General features: G+C 38.3%; 3 protein-coding genes across 4 annotated transcripts; 2 read left to right on the forward strand and 1 right to left on the reverse strand.

Moving 5' to 3' along the window:
- The first annotated feature begins 6427 nt into the window (after positions 1–6427).
- On the forward strand, positions 6428–10547 carry LOC103709329 (probable nucleoredoxin 1). Its single transcript, XM_008794626.4, has 3 exons — positions 6428–6721; positions 7803–8765; positions 9649–10547. The coding sequence occupies exons 1-3, from the start codon at positions 6617–6619 to the stop codon at positions 10348–10350; spliced, it is 1770 nt and encodes a 589-aa protein (XP_008792848.2). The 5' UTR covers positions 6428–6616; the 3' UTR covers positions 10351–10547.
- A 1714-nt stretch (positions 10548–12261) lies between these two features.
- LOC103709330 (serine/threonine-protein phosphatase PP1-like) lies at positions 12262–15064 on the forward strand. Its single transcript, XM_008794627.4, has 3 exons — positions 12262–12772; positions 13789–14348; positions 14645–15064. Exons 1-3 carry the CDS (start codon positions 12592–12594, stop codon positions 14822–14824), a joined length of 921 nt encoding a protein of 306 aa, XP_008792849.2. The 5' UTR covers positions 12262–12591; the 3' UTR covers positions 14825–15064.
- LOC103709331 (pentatricopeptide repeat-containing protein At2g13600-like) lies at positions 12709–18042 on the reverse strand. 2 transcript variants are annotated; one of them, XR_003386135.2, is made up of 3 exons: positions 16172–18042; positions 15833–15930; positions 12709–12796 (listed from the first exon to the last, which is right to left on the reverse strand). XR_003386135.2 is itself a non-coding variant. In XM_008794629.4 (2 exons), the coding sequence occupies exons 1-2, from the start codon at positions 17894–17896 to the stop codon at positions 15898–15900; spliced, it is 1758 nt and encodes a 585-aa protein (XP_008792851.2). In that variant the 5' UTR covers positions 17897–18042; the 3' UTR covers positions 15639–15897. The 2 variants fall into 2 exon arrangements, 1 of the variants encoding a protein (XP_008792851.2); XM_008794629.4 differs by lacking the exon at positions 12709–12796 and having other exon boundaries at positions 15639–15930.
- Between the last annotated feature and the right edge of the window lie 4641 nt (positions 18043–22683).

Here is a 22683-nt window from a genome sequence, read left to right on the forward strand (position 1 = left end):
CTAATTGTTATAAGTTCTGATCCTCTCCGGTCTGCGGTTGGTGTGGAGATGATCCAACTCCAAAAATGGCTCTGAATATCTCCATATTTCTCCCCTATATTCAGGGAGTTAGTTCTAAAGCTATACCCATATGCTAACATCGGAATTTTCTTCAACCAATTAGAACCATGAATGAGTATTGTTGATTGAAAAAAATTTGTAGCTAATTAAGAAAGCAAGCCTATGGCTTAAGTTGCTACCCCACCATCCCAATTTTTCCTCCTCTAAGTATTGAGTGACGGCTTCCCTAACCAAATGTTTATAGTGCGGCGATGTGGGCTTCCTTTTCCAAATATTTTTAGCTTATCTAAATTTAGATTCAAGGCTTTAGAAGTTGAAGAAATTAAAGAAGAAGAGGAGGTGGCAACAACAGAAGAGGATAAGGAGAAAATTCCTTGAAAGATTTTATAAACAAATAAAATAAAAAATTAAAACAAATGATGAAAATTTATTAGTTTAATTTATTTTTTTCTGAAAGCAAAAAAAATACTTAGAATATGAATTAATATTTTGGTCCTTCATGCAGCACAAACCTAGCTTTGCCACTACTAGTCCTACATGTTTTTGTGGAGGAGGAATGGAGATAAGTGGAAGGAACAAGTAGAGTGATGAATGGGCGGAGAGGGAACATGTCTACTTTGATCATTCAACATTGGTGGGGCAAATCAATCTACCAAAAAAAAAATGGTGGGACAAATCAAACAAATGTGAGGTGGCACGAGAAAGGAATGCATTGGACATGATGAATTTATAATTGTCCAAGGACATTATAGTTCTTATCAAGAATATAAAACATAAGTTCCAAAAGAAACTTCCATTTCCAGCTCAAATCCACCTTAAATAATAATCTTCCATAATTCATTAAGACTGGAAAAATAAATTCACATTATATACTGTTACCATATAATATAAAGTTGAGGCACTATGTGAGGATCCGTGCGGATGTGTATTTAGCTCTACATTGGTTATTTGCTGAATAGATCTTGGGTATTTATACAGGATTAAAGAACCCAAATAATATCTTTTGACTAGTCTTTTTGGGTAAGATCCTGAATTGTTACAAATGATATTAGAGTAGATTCAGCTCATAACTTATGTAAATTATGGGATACTGCAACACAGATTCATTTAGACTGATCAAAGACCAATTATAGTACTTATAATTAAATTTGAATGGATTTGAACTTTTAGTCTGACGAGGATGTCAAGGCTTAAATATGAGAAGTATATGAGGACTCGTGCGGGTGCTGGATTAAAAAATTTAAATAACATTTTTTGGCTAGTTTTTTTTTTAATATGGTCCTAAATTGTTGCACATTATGTGTTGGCTCAATTAAGTGTCAACTTGGCCAAAAAAACAAACAAAAAAGTCAACAAATCATCCTTTCTTGACCCAACCCATCTCAAAAATGGATGCTGCCTCGCGGGGTCAGAATCTGGACCTGTCGCTAAAACAAACAAGAGTCGGGAGTGGTTCAGATTTTGGTCGGCGTGAGAAGCCTGTGCGGCCCCTGCCTTTTCCCGTCGCCGCCTCTCAGGCCTCAGCGCCACCTGCCTTCCTTCGTCCCGGGCATCGGTAGAGGGGATCGAGGCCTCCCAGTTTTAGCGGAGCATCGTACCGGCAGGAGGAGGCCCAGGGTTATCCGCGCTCCCCGCTCTCTCGCGTCGTAAGCCTCCGCTTCTTTTCCCTCTCCTTTTCATGTATTGCTGGATTGATGTGATTGATTGCTGGTAAGTAAAAAGAATATATTTTTCTCCTGGTTTTCGACCCATTATATAATGATTTGGGAACTCACCCATCTCGTAGTTACATCTACATTACAGCAATTAATGCCGGTGACTTTTATGGTGGTAAAAGTGGGAAATTTTGATTTGTGTTGTGAAGTTGGTGGTGATCCTTTATGGCTTCCTCGGTCGCTATATTTATTTATTTATTGCTAGTAATTCTTGTAGTGGTGAATTATCCCATGCCATTTTTGGTGTTTTTCAATGTAATTTTTGATTGTAACTTTGATTTCTTTTGTCTATTTTGATGCCCTCTTGTTGTGAAGGTTGTTTAGGATCCAGTGGCTGTAAAGATGTAAACGATGATGTCATTCTGTAGGTGTATCTACCTGTTGCTTATTGTTTTATGTGCTTCAGATATATTTGTAGGGGTGTGCTGAGCTTCAATTAGCTATTTCTTATGTGCTCTGAGTATGTTATGGGGAGAATACACTTATTTGTGCTCTTAAATGTTGTTTTATTTGATATGATTGTGGGGGAACAAGTCATAAATGTCTAAAATGATGCACCAGGGGAAAAGAGGTTACTGGAAATAATTCAAGTTAAGTTTCTTTATAATTTTAAATGGATGGAAACTGCACATTTTGCTGAAGCCTGTGAAACAAGAAAGAAAGTTAGGTCTTTCATGTTCAATTGTTATAATTGCTTAACCTGAGTTATATTTGCCGATCTATATCGATAGTCAGATGCATAGTTTAAGCAATCCATATACATAGATTAGCCTTCGTAAAGTGAAAATCTGTTCGATTAACCATGTCCTTTCAAGGTATAGAGAGAACAAAATGGACACTCGATCTTGTTTTACACATCTTAAAACACATTCAAACCAAAATTCAACTGATTTGGGTGGTTTTAAACCATAATGTAAACAAGTATGGCATCGTACAATTAGAGGTTCCTGTTTTGTATCCGCTTGATGCTTAAACTAGAGACTTGGAAAGCATATATAATTTTTTGTTTGTGGGGAACATTGACATCATAGATCATGATCAGCAGTGTTCACTTTCATTTCTAAAGAGATTCCAGAAGCATTCTAGCATTACTCTCTCTCTCTCTCTCTCTCTCCCTCTCTCTCTCTCTCTCACACACACACAACAAACACACACCCTCCAAATATTTGGATTATGGAAAATTAAGGCCATTATAGCATAAATGTTAGTTTAATTATATCATAGTTTCTTTTCAGAATATTGTTGGCAATATTATGGAAAGAGTTGGATGAATGGAAATGGTTCCTATTGAGTGTTATTTGATGATAGCATGCCAACAACACGAATATAAATTCTATAAGAATCTAGTGAGTAACAGAGTTATTGACTAGTAGCAGAATAGTGGTTGAAGCAGCAGAATTGAACAAGATAATTTGATCACATGTAGTTAGAGCCAGAGATAAGCTTGGCGAGGACGGAATGGGTCGCACTTGAAGTCAAAATATCTAAATGGAACTGGAAACAAAGAGCTTGGAGATGCTCAGCATGGCAAAGGATATGAATTGTAGGACAAGTAATACCAATATGCTTGGAAAAAAAAAAAGAAAACCTGTGTATGTGTTTATATACATCTTCTGATGGGTTGAAATATTCTTCCATTTTGGATGGTTAGCAATCTGTGGAATAATTGCTTTCTTGCTTTATTCAATGCACAGCGTTCTAGTTATGTGAAGCTGGAAAGATTTAACCCTCAGCCACCACCACCACCACTACACTCCAAAACACACACACAGGAAAAAAAGAAGAAAGAAAAAAAAGAAAAAACCATTTTCCCCTCCAATTTATCATTCCATGGAGATTCATGAAATGATCAAAATGGAGGGAAAAAATCATCTCAAAAGGAGGAGGAAAAAAAAGGAGAGAGGAGACAGATGCACAAGCTCAACAGAACACAAGAAAATTAGCACATAGCTAGCGGCACTCTGAAAGAGGAAACTGAGCATCCATCAATGCCAACACCTGCAAAGCGGACCCAAACCCAGAACATCCAAACTCTGAGACAGGATGCATGAAGTAATCGAAGGTGAATTGTTACTGAACTTACTGTGGATGCTCAAGTTTCTTGGTTTTGCTAAAATATGCAAAATAATTTATGCTTGGAGACTTATTGCTCAGACAAAATGCAAGCTATGTCAATCGACAAATTCTAAATAATGTCTTTCCAAGCACAGTTGTTACAACCCATTAACTGCTCGGTAGTTGTTGCAACCATTCTTCGCACTATTGTACTTACCCTATATGCATGCTTGTTGCAGGACTCCCATAAGGTCATCAATCGAGGCTTCTAAGTATGTAGTTACGTACTCTCCTTTGCATAGACATATCTATAAAAAGCTGAGAGAGGTCTACTCTCTACATGTTCCAATTCTGCTACTTAAAATGCAGTTTTTGTCACTTTGGGGGTATTTTCATGGATCTTAAAGAAATCATTTGCTTATCAGCCTGCTGCAGTACTTTTTGTAATGAAAAATCAGTTATAATGAAATTTCATTTGAGTTCAAAGATTCAATGGCACTTTCTACAGGTTTCATGCCAGAATTCCAGGTTACAGGGATATTCTTATGTACATTGGGTTATGTTAAATATAGTGTCAGGCTAATGCTGCCGGATTTTTTTTTTTTTTTTTGCAGACTATGTATCTAGCTGAGGAGGTTGATTTGGGTAATTTAGTGCTTACTGTTTTGGATGAGATTCTTTCCTCCACTGCTTCTTCTTAAGAGTATCAATATTCCCTATCTTGATTATCAAACACTTGGTTTGGAACCATTTAGCCTCTTTTTCTCGCATCAGTTCCTCTCCTTGATTAACAATATAACTAATGTGCTAAGTGTGTATCATCTAACTGTGTACTATGTATTGACAATATCATGTTCTAGAAATTATGTATCAATTTACCTAGATGTGTATATTAACTTGCTAAATAACTAATTTGCTTGGTATATATATTACTTGGTTATGTAGTATGTATGGTTTATTTTTTTATTTTTTTAATCACAGAATCGATGATTTCGTTAGTAGAAGAATCTATAACTTTTAGATTTCTTTTTAAGATGCATACTAAAAAAATATACAAAATAGGAAGCTTGTCTATTTTTTTTCTTCTAGTGCTCGCCCCATATGATTTTTGTTCGTTATTAAGATACGAAGTTGTCCAGAAAAGCACAATATTCTCTCTCCTTTGCATTAGTTTCTCCTGAAATTCTAAATTATTTAGCTACATATGAATTATTCCTCGGACATTAGACACCAACATAATGAAGAGGTAATGGGGTTGATGGATCAAAAAGATAAAAGAAGAAACAAAGTGGTCTAAAATAATGGCAGCAATAAATGATCCAAAGACATTAATTTGGACATATCCAAAGACATAAATATAAATATTTAACCTTGGATGGGGAATCTGTGGGCAGCTTGAATTGTAGATCCTAGGATACAGATTTATCAACTGATAGTGTTATATCATATTTTTATTAATAAGTAAAATAAATATGGCAAACCATGAAAAGTTGGATAGCACTCTAGTATGATTCAATTTTTACCATTTTAGAATGATGTGTGCTAACAATTGTTTGTTTTTTAAGAATTTACGAAGTTCTTTGTGGTAATTATTTCATATAATCATCAATTGCAGAATGAACTCTCTTATATATCGACTAAAATTTTGCTAGAAAATATGATTATAACTTTGTTTTCTTGTTACTGTCTTTTACCTTAGATTATTTCACAGAAGAATCATGTAATTTTTTGTAACTTTAGCCCAGACAAGTATGTTGAATGTGCCCTCTTCCACCCATCCATCTTTTATTTCTACCATCTGACACATCAGCTAAGAAGCTGTAGTGCTGTCCAAAGCCTGATAGCTAATCCTTGCCCCTCAAGTCGGATCATCACCCGCCTACAGTTGATCGTTCAATCTAGACCGTTCATCATATGGAAACTTTTTGTAGCGGCTAAACGGTTTCCTCGATAGTTGTTAAAATGATGTTTTTTTTATTAATACCCTTCTTAAAATTCAAATTTATATAAATATTTTTTAAAAATATATATTTATTTCTATATTTTTATAAAATACTGTTTTTGCACAAATATCTCTAATACAACAGTTCTTTTAATACTATTAATAAAAATCATATTTATTTTAATTAAAAACAAAACAAAAATTTGAAATTATTTTTTTGTCTTTCATCGCGATTGTCTTATAAATATTTTTTTTTGCACATCTACTCATTAAGGTATTTTAGTCATTTTAATTTAAAATCGTTAATTTTTTAACGACATTAGATAGTGTGGTACATAAAAAAAAAGGGGTAAAATAGTAAAAACAAGTATTTTAAGAGCATGTATATGCAAATATCAATTTTTAAAAAATATTTATGTAAAATTTGATACGTAGAAGGATATTTTTGCAAAAAATATATATTTAAATACAGGAGTATCCCGTCACCTTTTCAACTCTTCCACGCCGACCATATCCTCCATGCACGGACGAAATTACCGTGAACTCCCTACCACTTCCGTCTAGTTACGACGGGAGCCGTCGTGTCCTTTTTGTAATAAACCCCTCGAACCAAGGCCGACCCCCTTCCCCTTCGCACCGCCCTCGCTCCGGAGTCCCCAGATACGCCTGGTGTTTTCTTAACAGCAAAGCAAAGAATAATCAGAAGAAACTTAACGGACGAACAAACGCCGAATCTCCTCCGTCAATAAAACGAAGCCCCCCCCTCCCCTGCGGCTTCTCAGCCACTCTGTCCGAAACCCAGCGAACCAGGGAGGGAGATAAAGAGTGAGTCGCCGGCAGAGACATGGCGGAAGCCGAAGGAGCCGCTAACGGCGGGAACGCGCACGATCTGAAATCGCTCCTCTCCGCCGAGGGGAGGGACTTCCTCGTCCGCAACAACGGCGATCAGGTGCCGATCTTTTCCCGACTGTCCCCGGTTTCTTTTTTATAAACCTATGACCTCTAAAACTACCTCGATTTTTGGGAAATCATCGGCGTTAGTCTTACTACTCTTAGTTAAATAACGGTTATTATAACGGGAGAGCTCTTCCAGACACCGTACTGGTCTTTACAGCGGCGTTATATTAAAAACATATCTGTCGCTCCAATCTCTAAGTTAAATAACAGTTCTTTTGTTTCTTTTTCCAGTTTGATTATCAAATTTCGGTTATGTTTAAATTTTTCTTTTTCTTTATTTTGTAGCTTAAATAGTATATAGTGGCTTACAGTAGCAAAGTCGTGCCATTATGAAAATTTTATATTTTAAGTAATATTATATATATATATATTGGTACATCGATATTTAAGTACAGCTCAAAAGTATCAGACAATAAATGCATGAGAGGCAAAATAGAAGCGTGGGTCTTCCAGATGAGTTGATCAAAATTTTATTGATTTGTGATGCTTTTGTAACGCTCGTGATGCCTCACCATCATTTTTTTTTTATCAAAACGTTACAAACGGATTAGTTGGTAATGAGTCATATGTCTATGGGATATCAATAGAATCTTGCTTCTCCTTTTGATGGAGCCTCGTAATGAAGGAAGAAAGTATTCTGATACAAAGCTAAATTGAATTAAAAATCAGTTTGACAGAAAGTTGAACTTTAATTCCTAACTATTAGCCGGGTGCAATCTTCTCCTCATCATATTGTCTGTTGTTTTATCTATTTTTTCTTGCTGGCTGTTACTTATTCTATTCCTTTTGCATTGTGCATTCCATTCTTGTCTCTCTCACATATTTAATAAATTGAGCGGCTCAGCCTCCCCTCCCTTCAAAAAAAAAAAAAAATCCTGGATGTCATTAATTGTTCTCCGCTTGTATGCCCAGGAGAGGCTTACTGTAATGTTAGTTATTATTTTTTACAAAAAAAGCTTTATGTTTCTGATCTCCCAATATATCAACTCTCTTCATTTCAATGGTTGTTGATGGATTAAAGAACAGTGCTAGTCTGAAGAATGGATAACATCTTTAAACTTGAAACACTCCAGGTGAAGATCAGCAATTTAGATGGTAAAGTCACTGGTCTTTACTTCTCAGCCTCATGGTGTGGCCCCTGCCACCGGTTCACTCCGAAGCTGGTCGAAGCCTACAATGAGATATCATCGAGGGTCGGCGATTTTGAGGTCATCTTCATATCGGGCGATGAGGATGAAGAGTCATTTAACAACTACTTCTCTGAGATGCCATGGCTCGCCATTCCTTTCTCAGACTCTGAGACCCGAGACCGCCTCAACGAGCTGTTTGATGTTAGCGGAATACCCCACCTTGTGGTCCTTGACAAGAGTGGCAAGGTTCTCACCGATGAGGCTGTGCGGGCGGTGAGAGACTATGGCTCCGAGGGGTACCCGTTCACGCCTGAGAGGATTGCGAAGATGAAAGAGGAGGAGGAGGCTGCGAAGAAGAACCAAACTCTTCGAAGCGTGCTGGTTTCCTCCTCTCGTGACTTTGTGATATCAAACAGTGGAAATAAGGTACCTGTGGCAGAACTTGAAGGAAAGATTGTGGGTCTGTACTTCGCGCTGAGTTCTTTTGCGCCATGCATTGAGTTTACCCGAGTGCTCTCAGATATGTATGGCAAGCTGAAGGAAAAGGGGGAGAGTTTTGAGGTTGTGCTGGTATCCTTAGATGATGAAGATTCATCTTTCGAGCAAAGCTTCGCCAGCATGCCATGGCTTGCAATCCCCATCAACGACAAGAGTTCCGAAAAGCTCGCCCGCTACTTTGAGCTCGAGACCATCCCAACACTTGTTGTGATTGGCTCGGATGGGAAGACTCTGAATGCCAATGCTGCCGAACTTGTGGAGGACTATGGGGTTGAGGCATACCCATTCTCTCCAGAGAAGTTGCAGGAGCTCGCAGAGAAGGAGAAGGCGAAGATGGAAGCACAGACGCTGGAGTCGCTTCTTGTTTCTGGGGAGCGGGATTATGTCATTGGAAAGGGCAATGTGAAGGTAAGGATTCCATCCAGTTCAGTATACTGCTTTGCTTGCTTGGTTCGTTGCGAGGATTCTGTCCATGTCTGTTTAGTGCTTGCTTAGCTTATCTTCATCTCGAGCTTATTGAGTTCATTGGCTTTTAATGCATGCTGCACCATGTAAAACCTTTACTTTTAGGCATTCTTATTATGACACACGTTTGAGCATGATTTAAGTCCACTTATTTCAATCCAGGTATAAGACTGCCTTATGAGTTCATCAGTGGTAACAGTGTGGCATTCAATGGGAAATATTTTAGTACAAGCTTAAATCAAACTCATGCATTATAAAATAGAAATCGTTCCTTGTACCTGGAGAATGATTTTGTTTGAATTAAGTGGGTAAAAAATATATATATGCTCTGTTCAGCACATGACATTGGATTATGAAGGTGGCAGCATGGACTGTTTCCCACAAAAATATCACCTACTTTTGGTGATAGGATCTCAAAAGCATGCATATTATCTATATAATCAGCAACATGTTTAAATGTTTCTATTTACAGAGCAAACATTTCAAAAATCGAGTTCAGGCTTCTCATCAGCCTTACTTCAATGGTGGTACTTACATTACTCTTTGGGTGTCAGTGGTTAAGAAAGAAAAAGCTTGGATGCAAAACATCTCCTTGGATAGATAAGAAGGATTAAACAACAACATGAATCAACGTATGTATTTTTACCTATTCTTGTGCAGATAAATGGTTGCATGGAATCCTTAAAGCAATTTGAAGCATGGTATAGAGACAAGTTAATAAATGTTTATCTTTAACCGAACAATTCTCCAAATTACTCTTGGAACATGTCTCTATATATGCAGCAAGTTTACAAACTTACCTCTTGTCTCCTTCCTCTTGGATTAGGTTCCCATATCTGAACTTGTTGGGAAGAATATCCTTCTCTACTTCTCAGCGCACTGGTGCCCTCCGTGTCGTGCATTTCTGCCCAAGCTAATCGATGCATACCACAAGATCAAGGAGAAGGACAGTGCCTTCGAAGTGATCTTTGTCTCAAGTGATCAGGACCAGAGCTCCTTTGATGACTTCTTTTCTAGCATGCCATGGTTAGCCCTTCCCTTTGGAGACGAGAGGAAGAAGTCTTTGAGCCGCACGTTTAAGATCTATGGCATCCCATCCCTTGTTGCCATCGGCCCAACTGGAAAAACAATCACCAAGGAAGCAAGAGAGCTCGTGATGGTCCATGGAGCTGATGCTTACCCCTTCACCGAGGAGCGATTGAAGCAGCTTGAGACAGAGAGTGAGGAAATGGCAAAGGGATGGCCGGAGAAAGTGAAGCATGAGCTCCATGAGGAGCACGAGCTTGTGAAGACCCGCCGTTTGGGGTATATCTGTGACCGGTGCAAGGAGGAAGGCAAAGGGTGGTCTTTCTTTTGCGAGGAGTGTGACTTTGATATGCACCCCAAGTGTGCATTGGAGGAGGAGGAGGATAAAAAGATGAATGATATCGATGAGGGTGGTTTACTTGGTGAGGACCCTCAAGACAGCCAAGGGGAGGGTGGCAAGGAGGGGTATGTGTGCGAGGGGGGTGTCTGCTATAAAGCTTGAGGTCTTCTATCACTGGTTTTCAGACAATTATATGTTACCTTAAGTCCTAAACTGCTTCTGATAACTCATGATGCTTGTTTAGAATTTTAAATTCCTGTCTTGTAATCTGAAATGGAAATGAATAGGCTTGTCCTCTGATTACAAATCTTATGATAGAATTCATAGAACTTCAATGGTTCCTGCTCTTTCACAGTTTTTAAGCAGTTTTAGTATATATAACTGTGGTTGTTTATCAGGCTGTTAAAAAATGATTTTGTTTACTAAACCATGTATGTCTGAGTTTGTCAAAACAGTTATATACAAGATGTTATGCTGATTGTAAAGAGTATATATTTTACCTCATAAACAAATATATAGAAGGTGCCAAATGACACCTCAAAGGACAGGATTGTGGCATAAAGGTTTTGACCAAAAAAAAAAAAAAAAAAATATTAGAAGATTTTTTTATAAAAAAAACTAATAAGGGCAACATACTGACTCTTTTTCAAATAGAAATTGGTGATTTTCCGGAATGCCTACATTGTATTGAGTGTAGATGTTCGAATACTATCTTATCTAACGAATTGAAAGAAAAATTAACTAATAGTATTTCAATTTTAATTTTCTAATTAGAGCATCATTACTTACACATGATTAGTCACCTGATAAAGAATGATGACATTTTGTTTCAAAAGCTAAGGTAGGCTAATATTTGAGACGGCAGCAAAATAGATGTTTGAGGGAGCAAATTTGCTATATCTATTTTCTTAGATACTTTGGTAAGTTGTCAAAATCCAACATGGCATCCGAGTGGCACAACCTAGATATGGGCGGACCCATTGACTCGCTGCTAAGGTGTCCCATTGCAACGAGCAACATGGAGATCTAAATTGAAATCCCCATCAAAAGTAGGGATATTAACTCTGCAATAGAAAACAATTAGGGGTATTAACAAGGTGACATGGCTACCAAATGAGACGAAGGATGATTGATTCAAGCTTAATCTAGATGTTTTATTCAGCTAAGCTCAAGATCAGGTCGATTAATATCAAGCAGACCTCAAGCTCCCAACAAATTGCTTGTTTGAGGAATTGCAGAGACAATGAGATTTTACTAAGCTTTCACATATGTAGTCCGAGATAATCTTGCTCGGTATATTTTCTTAACAACTAGAACATTTAGCAGCATGTTTAACAATGCACCCCTTAAATTAGCATCTGATTGCCAAGAAACAATTTTATATAAAATATAATATACTTAATAAATAAATATGAAAATAATTATAATACTAATTAAAAATATTGTTTTTGCTTATATACATTCGTATACCGACTTTAACCAAGCTGAATTAAGCTAGCCAAATATCAAGCTTGGGTCATTAATTAATTGAACTAACTTGTTTGTTTTGACAATTCTAATTATAAAAAGGGTGCATTTCCTCAACTCTCCTTCTGATTTTCATGATACATTGCATCATTTTTTTTTTTTAAGACAAAGAATAAAAGAATTTTTTTTTATATGAATACCCTCCTAAATATCAATTTTGCATAAATATTCTCTCAAAATTAATATTTACATGTATACCCTCGTAAAACACTTGTTTTGCTATTCTATCTTTTTTTATCCATGTTTTTACATATGTACCCACGCCATCTAACGTTGTTAAAAAATTAATAGTTTTAAATTAAAATGACTAAAATACTCTTAATGGATAGATATACAAAAAGAAACATTTATAAGACAATCGCGATGGAAGACAAAAAAAGTAATTTCAAAATTTTATTTTATTTTTAATTAAAATAAATATGGTTGTTATTAATGGTGTTAGAAGAACCATTATATTAGGAGCATTTATGCAAAAATTTATGAGGTACAAAAATAAATATAAATTTTAAGAAGATATTTATGTAAATTTAAATTTTTGGACGGGTATTTATGTAAGAATCTTTAAAAAAACAAAAGAGAGGAGAGAGAGGGAGAGAGAGAGAGAGAGTTGCCTTTGGGGCCCAAGTCATGCGGAGGCCATGGTCGGTAACGGGCCTCCCCTAGAAGCTGACGTGGCACCGGCGCATGAGGCGGAGAGATCCTCCCCCTTCTCCATTTCAGACCGCTTGACCCCCTCAATCTCCGGTTTCCATTTCTCTCCGTCATTTCTCTTCTCTCCGTTAAGCGATCTCCAGTGATCTCGTGCGGATAACCATCGAAAAGTTCTCATCTTTTTCCCCCCTCTTTTGTCTTGCAATTCTTCCATAGACGAAAATAATGGAAGGAAGTGCTTTGGATGATTTGATCGAGAGGTTACTCGAAGGGAAGAAGAGCAAGGGGAGTGGCAAGAAGATTCAGCTCAGCGAGGCCGAGATTCGCAATGTCTGCGTTGCTGCGAAAGAAGTCTTCCTGAGCCAACCCGTCCTCCTCGAATTGGAGGCACCCATTAATGTCTGCGGTAATGCTCGCGACCTCACGCCCCCTGCACCATACTTGGCTTAGAAGCAAGAATTGCTAAATTATGATATGTTTAAAATTTTGGCCACCTTTAATTTTAATGATTCTTTCATGTTTTTTGCTCTTCCAAAATTGATCATGAATTGCATTCTCAAAAAAAAAAAACAGAAAAAGAAAAAGAAAACCATGAACACATGATGATAGGTTTGAACCATAAATAAAAACAAATTCTTAGATTAAGGAGTTGAACTTAGTTTAGGACTCACACTTGTGCTCATGCTTTTAACCCCAGTTTCTTTTCATTGTGGCTCATAGATTTTTAGGGTTAATGCCAGAATGAATTGTTTAGGTTCAATTTTTTTGTCATTTATTTGTAATCTGCCTTCTTAGATTCGTTACAAATGAATTTAAATTTGTTCCTTCTTTCAATTTGTGCATGACTTTTATGGTTTGTTTTCGTTTAAAATTTCAGAAATTCAAAAATTTAATATGTTGATGATGATTTTAAGCTAAAGCCTAGAATCATAAAATGGAAAGAAAAATCTATGAAGTAAAATAAAAGAAGGGTTCTGCGAGGCATCGTTCCCTTGCTTCAACCCTATTCGGCTCCATTGAAGAGGTTGGGTTTTGTCCCAAGACTTTTGGAAAGATTTTTTTAAAAGCATGTCTAATCTGAAGTGCAATACAATCAGGCTTGTCAGCTTGTCTGTAGGAACAAGAAATGTACTCTAATTTCTTGTGAGTTTATAACTGATTAAAATGTGTGATTATTTGTTTTCTATGCAACATTAAAATAAGGATGTGATTGATAAAAATTCAGCTAATTCAGTAGGTCATAGTGCTAAAATTACTATTGGGTTCAATTTTCAGCATACTAGTAGTAACTGATGGCTTCATTAATATATTATAACCTCGACTTTCATGTCATGAATATTTCTTGCCTTTTCTCTCTCAGATTACCAAGTATTACTATACAATTTTTGGTAAAATGTACTGATATGCCATTTTTTTTTTCAGGTGATATCCATGGCCAATTCTCTGATCTGCTCCGACTTTTCGAGTATGGTGGCTTTCCTCCACACTCTAACTACCTCTTCCTCGGTGACTATGTCGACCGAGGGAAACAGAGTATTGAGACCATCTGCCTCCTCCTCTCCTACAAGATCAAATACCCTGACAACTTCTTCCTCCTTCGAGGAAACCATGAATGTGCTTCCATCAATCGGATTTATGGCTTCTACGATGAATGCAAGCGTCGTTTCAGTGTTAGGCTTTGGAAGCTCTTTACCGATTGCTTCAACTGCCTCCCGGTGGCCGCTGTCATCGACGATAAGATATTCTGCATGCATGGTGGGCTCTCACCAGAATTGCAGCACTTGGACCAGATAAGGCAGATTGAGAGGCCAGTGGACGTGCCAGACCAAGGATTGTTGTGCGACCTACTATGGTCGGACCCCGACCGAGAAATTAAAGGATGGGGAGAGAATGATCGAGGTGTTTCATATACTTTTGGGGCTGATAAGGTGTCTGAGTTCTTAAGGAAGCATGATCTTGATCTTATTTGTCGTGCACATCAAGTAAGTATGCCTAATCTACATTTTATCAAGCATTGATGTCAATTCTAGATCATCCAATCTCTAAATTTATAAGATAGCCATTTTGGCTGCCTAAGAAAGGGTTGGATGTTGGAAGACTTGTGGTGAAGGATAAAAAAAGGAGGATTGAAATGTTGTTTATTTAATTTTAAGCAAAAAAAAAACATTGTGGTATGTTTCATTATTATTTCCAGCAAAAGTTAAATAAGATGTTGGTTTCTTAGGTTTTCGTGACCTTTTAAGGCATGATAATCTAACAAACGGATTTAACGAAACAGGTTGTGGAAGATGGCTATGAATTCTTTGCAGATAGGCAATTGGTGACCATATTTTCAGCCCCAAACTACTGTGGGGAATTCAATAATGCTGGCGCACTGATGAGTGTAGATGCGAGCTTGCTTTGCTCTTTTCAGATCCTCAAGCCTTACAGAGGGAAGGTAGGAGGGCAGCTGGATTAAAAGTACCGACAATCACAGCAGAACTAGCAAGCTTTAGGCTTAAAACACGAGAAAGTGAGGATGAAAAAGTTGGTTACATTTGTTTTGTTTTCATTTACTTTACTGAAGGATTATTTTGCTACTCCTTTTTGCAGCAGATTAGTTAAGCTTTCTGTTGCACAATGCTTTAATTTGTATCTGTATATATATAAAAGGAAATCTATTGCATCCATACACTGATCTAGCATGCCAATTGATTCATGTCTTTTTTATCAGAAATTCAGAACCACAAAACATTTACCAGCCTCCCGAGCACTCGCTACTTTATGTCTCAAAAAGTCATGAATGGTAGGGAAGAAAGAGTGATCCGATTTCATTTTCAATTATCCTAGCATATGGTCTGCAGACATGGTCAGATGCCATATAGCACTTAGAAACTAACACCACAGATCATTCAGACTTTGCTGAAATAAAACTATTGCATGATATGAAGATGTAGTCCTCAGATCATTAGTCCTTTAACATCAGAATGAAAACCTGGATTTCCATCAAATGAAAAAAGAGTTGGTGTGCCATCTTCAACATCCTAGTCAATGTGTTATGGGTTATCTAAAATTTGTATAATTTAAAATATAAAGTTTTCTTAGCACAGTGGATATTCGGTGACTTGACATTAGTGTCCTAGAATCCTATTACTTTTTGCAGCCAAATAAGAGCTAGGTCCTCTTCCTTCAAATGTCATAAACATAAGTTAGAGATGAAACGAAAGCATATAATTTGATCTCTACACCATCAGAGGCCAAGCACTAGCAAGAGAGCAAGTAGGATGATCAACTTCACAGTAATTAATCCCTTTTCTTGTATATAAATTACAATTTGCGGTTGATTTTTAGTGGTGCTTCAATCAACATTTAAGGATCAAGAGAGCACTAGGCAGTAACAATTCAGAACTAAATGGCAGATTTAATAGTTTGTATCTTTCTAAGTTGCAGATCCTTCTCCAGTCAAATGAGGAAGAGATGGGTGTACCAGGTATATCTCCAAGAATAATTCCCTCTTTGCAATGTTGAGGAAGACAAACTGCTGGCACCTTGCTACGATGTTGATACTGGTCGAGAGACACTGATCTGGAAATTCAGTAAGCACCAAGTTTCAGAGATTGCAATACATTAGCCAAGCATCTAGATTGTTTCAACTATTCTTATCCTTGTCAAGAATTATATGGCTCGTAGTGATCACTAGCCGGCCGATGACTTCATCATTTTGCTTGCACCAGAGAAACTGTAGTGGTTTTGCAGGGGCTAGTGGAATGCACTATAGAATCAATTGAAGTAAAATCATTGACAATAATAATCACAATGTACAAAACTCTAGACCTGAAAACCAGCTTCGTGCAGCCTCCTTTCTCAATCCGCTCGCATCCAATCTCTCCCTCAAATTCTCCTTTTCTTCCCACAATCTTCCTTCAGCATATATATTCGACAACAACACATACGGCCCATCCTTCTGTGGCTCCAATTTCATAACCTTCTCTGCAGACCTCTGTCCCAATTCCATCTCCCCATGAATTTCACAAGCTCCAAGAAGAGCTTCCCATGCCAACGGATCCATTTCTATCCCCATCTCCCCTATGAACCTCTCAGCTTCTTTCAACCTCCCGGAACGACCCAACATATCAACAACACAAGCACAATGTTCCCTCTTTGGCTTAACTCTGTAATGGGTCACCATAGAGTTGAAAATTCTAATCCCATCATCCACAAGACCTCCATGGCTGCATGCAGATAGGCCTGCAAGAAAAGTAACAGCATCCGGCTTAAATCCTTTGCTCTCCATTGATCCAAAGATTTCGAGAGCCTCTCTTCCCTTCCCATGCTGACCAAGCCCAAGAATCATCACAGTCCAGGACACCACATCACGGCTCCTCATAGTTTCGAACACCACCCGAGCATCTTCCAAGCTACCGCACTTGAAATACAAATCTACTAGAGCATTCCCCACCATTACATCCGATGAGAACTCTGACTTGACAATCCTACAATGAACCATCCTTCCATGCTCAAGGCTTGCCAGGAAACTGAATGCTGGTAATACACTAGCGAAGCAAAATTCATTCTCCATAACACCGGATGTCACCATCTCTTTGTAGAAGCTTGCTGCTTCCTCTGCCAGCCCATTCTGCACCAGCCCTGCAATCAGTGCAGTCCAAGAGATGATGTTTGGCTCCGAAACCCTCCGAAAGGCTGCAACCATAGAATCCATCCCTCCTCCACATTTGGAATACATGGTTATGAGAGCATTCCCAATGGGAGCATCTGACACCAAGCCAACCTTCCATGCACACCCATGGAGCTGCATGCCGAACCTCAAATCTTCTCTCTCCAAGCACGTTTTTAGTACAGTTGTAAACGTGAAGGAATCGAAGCTTCCATTTCCCTCCCTTCTCATTCGAGAAAAGATCTCCATGGCATGGCATTTGCTCCCCCTCCGAGCACACACATCAATCATGATGTTGAAAGAGACTGCATCCAATTCAGCAATCTCCTCGAACGCACAAAGTGCTTCCTTTAGCCCTCTACACCTCTCATATCCGTTCACCATCGCACTCCCCACGAATTCATCCGAGTTGAGTCCAAATCTGATCGAGTGTGCATGGATTTGCTCCACAAAGTGAGATTCTTTCATGCCGTCAGAGGCAGCGAGCAACGAGGAGAAGGTGATGTTGTTAGGCTTCACGCCATCGGCCAGCATTTGAGAGTAGAGTCGGAGAGGCTCGAATGCGTTGCGGTTGATACGGATTTGAGCTGAGATCATGGTGTTATAAGAGACGGCGTCTCTCGTGGGCATTACGTCGAACAGCTGATGGGCTCGGCGAGCGAAGCCGCACCGGTAGTAGAGGCTGAGGAGCTTGTTCCAGAGAGAGAGGGAACGGTCGAGCGACTCGTGGAGTTTTTGGAGGCGGGCGTGCGCGGCTGCGCCGCGGCGGGCGTCCCCCGCGGCCGTGCACGAGTCCAGGAAGTAGGCTAAGCGGTGTAAATCGAAGGAAACGGCGTCGGCGGAGAGAGGTTTGAGGAGATTTAGCGGGTTGCCCATACGAAACCGATATGCTTCCAAGTTCTTTGCACGACTTGCGTACCAACCAAGTCAATGTGGCGGGAAATTCATGCATCCGCGCCTCTCTTCTCCATGCTTACACAGGGGTTCGGGTTGTATGAAACAATGATCGCGACGTCGTCCGTTGGATTGCGCACCACACGGCTCTCAAAGCACTTTAAACTCTCCTATTCATCTTTTGCACACATCTTAAAGCACTTTAATATTTACAAGAACTACCTGGCTTTGGGCGAAGAAAGGTGAATCATTCTTCATACAAAAGATATAATCCCCACCCTACAAATAATGGTCCTTTCCTAGAGTTTTGCTTTAAATCTCTATATTTAAATGGTGAGCCAACTTTAGCATTGTGATCTAAGATCGCCGGCGTTCCTCGTTCTATGATAATATGATCTTCAATGATATCCATGATTAACCTGTTTGATTTATCATGAGAATCCAATATTATTAACCATATAATACTAAAACTATCCGTGATATATTTCATATATTCTATAAATTTTTATTGGGACTAAGGAGGTATTTTTATCTCCAAACTTCTATCCAACATCACTATTATTGGGTGATCTTGGAAACATATCCTCAATGATGGGTTCAACATCAGTGCATTGGACGATCATTTTAGGACTAGAGGTGATTTGAGATCCCTACCTATAGAATCACTGAGGTTCAACTAAACATAGTTATTGCTGGAAATTGGACCCGGGGCGGCCGTCGGCTGAGAGGGTGGAGCTCCGGCGAGAACTGGCGGACGGCGATCCGTCGGCGGGCGGCATCCTCCGTAGGGTCTGTAAAAAAGCCGGTGGTCGGGGTTTCCGGCGCCGGCCCTCCGATGCCTAAATCAGAGGGGGGCAAAAGCATAGGGAAAAATGTATATCCAGAGTTTCAGCGTCCAGCCCCTCTAAGATGGGAGGGTTCCCCTTTTATAGAGGGGTACTGGATTACCTGTGATATGACGGGGTGGAGTTACCGTATGATTGAGCATGTCGTATGAATTAATGCAGGATTGTGTGAATTAATGCCTTGCCGTAGGAGATTAGGCTGGGCCAAGGAGCTGTCATGGCTGATCAGACGCAACCGAGCAGATTTGCCGTGGAGGGCTTGAGATCTGTAGATAGCAGGAGCCATGCGTATTAATTGTTGAGTAAGCCGGAAGTCTGCAGAGCCCATACGCATTAATTGTTGAGTAAGCCGGAGGTCTGCAGAGTCCATGCTCATTAATTGTTAGCGGCGGCGGTAGGGGATGGTCTCTGGTTGAGCTGCAGAAGGATGTGACCGCGGCAGGTGGATGGTGAGGTCAGGCTTCCGAGGTCGGGAGCTCTCAGGTCGGGCGTCAGGTCGGGCGTTTGAGGTCAAATGCCTCTGATCACGTGCTAGTGACGTACTCATGTGCTTTGGGGGGACTTGTATTTCCCCCAACAATAGTGATTTAGTTCGGTGTACGAATTGAAATTCTCTTCTCGGAGATGTTTAAAGCTTTTCGCATTAAAACTAGGGTTCGTGGCTACATGCACAACAATGGGTAATGTTGACAAACTGTCTTAAGATAGCAAAGCATTGTATTTGATTCATTAAACTATTTTCTATATGCTTATTCCCTTGCACTTTGCAACAAAAAAAAGGAACTATTTTGTTATTGGCCAAAAATCATCACATGGGCATAAGATTTCTCTAAGATGCCGTACCTTATTCATATCATGTATGGATTAGCTTGCCATCATCTCTGTTCTCTAAGGTAGACTCTTTTATAGAAGATAGTATTTTGAAGCAAAAGGTAAATGAATCTCATGTAATGCAAGATTCCTTTCACATAAACAAGGACAATAACCTAGCTAATCAGCCAAGGGATATGAGCTTATAGCTTTTAATATTTTTTTATCAAAAGACAGAAGACCAGATTTGGTAGGCTTTGGGGTCGGTGGCCCACCTTGGTTATTTAAGTTGAAAGGATTTGAATTTTAGGTAAATTTTAGAAATGAAAAAGAAACATGACCTGCGTGTATATGTCAATAGTGAAGCTATTGACATGATTTTATGTATATATATTTTTGTTGAAAAATAGGGGGGGTAGGCGAGGACACCTCACCCGCATAGCAGCCTCCATTGGCCCCCCTCTACCAGAAAATATTCGATGCAGGTAGAAATTTTGCACATACCCTCATCGACCCGTGGGTCCCCCACGTGTGAGTATATCACCTCAGCACCACCTCAATGCCAACTGGACCAGATAGCGCTCCCATCGAGCGTATCTAGGTGGGAGACATCCGGCCCCCAACATTTAATCGACGCCTGCGCATTTCGAACCTGAACTACGCCGGTGGAAGCAAAGCTCCGTTCCAACTGTGCTACCACCTTGATGGCAGATTTTATATTTGTTTAGGTCGGTTCATATCTTGGCCCAACTCAAAGTTCTAAATTCCTTGATCTACATCTATCTTCCTAAAGAATTTGCATCCTTGGTCTATGACCTATCTCCTAAAAGCTTGTATTATATGAAGCTAAAGAATCTCACCTTAGAAAGGATATTTAATCGTATTTGTTTTGTCTTCTAAAGTCTTTTTAGAGATTAATCATCAACTACTTATTGTATCACAGGTATAAATATACTTGCTAGATATTAAGGGCAAATAAAATAAATGATCTTATATACACTCGTATTTGTTCATGCAAACAAAACTTGCTTTCCAATTGAATACAATGTAGGGTTATTCCAGTAAAGCATTGTATCAAATAAATACATACTAGATATTAGTTATAACTGTCACTTACTTTCAAGGTTCAAGTAACTTGTTTTTTTTTTTTCCATTTTCTTATGATTTATAACTTGCTTTGACAAAATTTTATACTTTTTTGCTGTCCATATTTTAAATGAGCATAACTATAGTTATTATAAGCTGTATATTAGATATTTATTTATCCTTAGCATAGAATACACTTTTGTATTATTGAATCATACTTACTCTAATAGTTAAGTATCACATTTGTAGAATTTTAATTTATCTTTTAATTGAGAGTTTAAAGCATGTATTTTCTCTTAAAATCACTTTCATCCTATCGACACTTCTTTTATAACATAATCAATATGTTACCATTTTGAATATACGTTGCAATAAAAATAATTGGTTTAGAGGGATTTAGAATAGCAAACATAAATAGTGGAGAAAAAAAATGTTCTTTGGCTATGATTACTATTAGTTCAACAAATTTATTCTTATTTATTTATATATGGAGACTCGGCTTTATTCAAATGAATCTCTACTTATATCCTATCAGATCTAGATCAAATAATGAAGATTCAACATTAATGATCTAAATCGTTGAATGTGATCTATTATCTCTAAATTATTTGTACATGAAATTTCATATGATTTAAAGATATTTAGATCATGCATCAAATAGTTAAAAAATTAGATAATTTGAATAATATAAAAATAATATATTATTTGACTATTAAATGTGGAATTTTCGAATGATATGATTTTTATTGTATAAGTAGTTTAGAGATAACAAATCACATCCAATATTCTGAATCATCGATATGAAACTCGTATCATCTTATTTAGACTCGATTGGATATGAGTAGAGATGTACTCAAGTATAAAAAATTAGACTCGTATCCCTCTATCTAGCACAGTTGTGCATGTTATAAGATGCTTTTTTTTTCTTGCTAATGTACACTGATCCTGTTAATCAGCAGAGAAAAAGTACCATAATCCTGTTAATCAGCATAGAAAAGTACCATGTCTCACGCGGAGTGCAACTTTAGAGCTTAGCAATTATTTATCTACAGGGAAACATAATTTGGTCATAAAAGGTGTCACATTCTGTGGTTCCACTAGAGTTGCCGGGGAGCATAAGAGATGGTGGAATCCTTTGGGGGTAGGGCCCACGTGTTTGACAAACGAGCGGTGCGGCTCCCTTCCCGGAAGCTGCAGGCGACGCCAGCTGAGCCTCAGCCCGCACCGTTCGAAACAAGCCCAATCCCGCGGACGGTAAGGTCCACATGCGGTCAGGCCAGTTGTTCCCTGGGGCCCACTGTCGCCGTCTACTTCCCTCTTCTCGAGACCCTTAATTGTATCCAATTATATCACGCCACGCGTCTCTGGCGCTGCCCCGCTATCTCGCGAGTCGCGACAGAGACCGAGACCGAGACCGAGACCCGAGACCAGCCAACCAGCCCAAGACCCGACGCTCTTTTCTCGAAGATTAATTTTAGTCCCTTATTTACCCTCCACCTCATCATTAAATCTCCAAATGCCCCTCTCCATCCGACGGCTGGAATCGCCCGTCTCATCATTGTGTGATCGCTCGTCCGCCGTCTCGCCCCTCGACTTCCCATTACGCCGATCGCCAGCCCCGAACTATTAACACCGTCACGATGGAAATAATATTTTTTAGATTTTTTTCATAAATACCTATCTAAATATCAAATTTTATGTAAATATTTTTTAAAATTAATATATATATATCCTCCTAAAATATTTATTTTGCTATTTTATTTTTTATTTTTAATTTTACATATATATATATATCTACACCATTTAATGTCATTAAAAAATTAACAATTTTAAATTAAAATAACTAAAATATCTTTAATGAACATATGTGCAAAAAAAATATTTACAAGACTATCGCAGTAAAAAATAAAAATAAATATGATTTTTATTAATAATGTTAGAAGGACCCTTATATTAAAAATATATGAGAATAAAAAATAATATAAATTTTAAAAAATATTTATATAAATTTAAATTTTTAGAAAAATA

Source organism: Phoenix dactylifera, chromosome 8, assembly GCF_009389715.1.
Source record: "Phoenix dactylifera cultivar Barhee BC4 chromosome 8, palm_55x_up_171113_PBpolish2nd_filt_p, whole genome shotgun sequence".
In the NCBI taxonomy this organism is placed as follows: domain Eukaryota; kingdom Viridiplantae; phylum Streptophyta; class Magnoliopsida; order Arecales; family Arecaceae; genus Phoenix; species Phoenix dactylifera.

Bases quoted from the DNA above. Each gene is read 5' to 3' on its own strand.
- LOC103709329 (XM_008794626.4), top strand. From the start codon at position 6,617: ATGGCGGAAGCCGAAGGAGCCGCTAACGGCGGGAACGCGCACGATCTG. The intron at 6,722-7,802 runs GTGCCGATCTTT...GAAACACTCCAG, and splicing joins TCCGCAACAACGGCGATCAG to GTGAAGATCAGCAATTTAGA. The intron at 8,766-9,648 runs GTAAGGATTCCA...CTCTTGGATTAG, and splicing joins TTGGAAAGGGCAATGTGAAG to GTTCCCATATCTGAACTTGT.
- LOC103709331 (XM_008794629.4), bottom strand. From the start codon at position 17,896: ATGGGCAACCCGCTAAATCTCCTCAAACCTCTCTCCGCCGACGCCGTT. The intron at 15,931-16,171 runs TTTTGTACATTG...CTGAATTTCCAG, and splicing joins GCTGGTTTTCAGGTCTAGAG to ATCAGTGTCTCTCGACCAGT.
- LOC103709330 (XM_008794627.4), top strand. From the start codon at position 12,592: ATGGAAGGAAGTGCTTTGGATGATTTGATCGAGAGGTTACTCGAAGGG. The intron at 12,773-13,788 runs GTAATGCTCGCG...TTTTTTTTTCAG, and splicing joins GGCACCCATTAATGTCTGCG to GTGATATCCATGGCCAATTC. The intron at 14,349-14,644 runs GTAAGTATGCCT...TTAACGAAACAG, and splicing joins TTATTTGTCGTGCACATCAA to GTTGTGGAAGATGGCTATGA.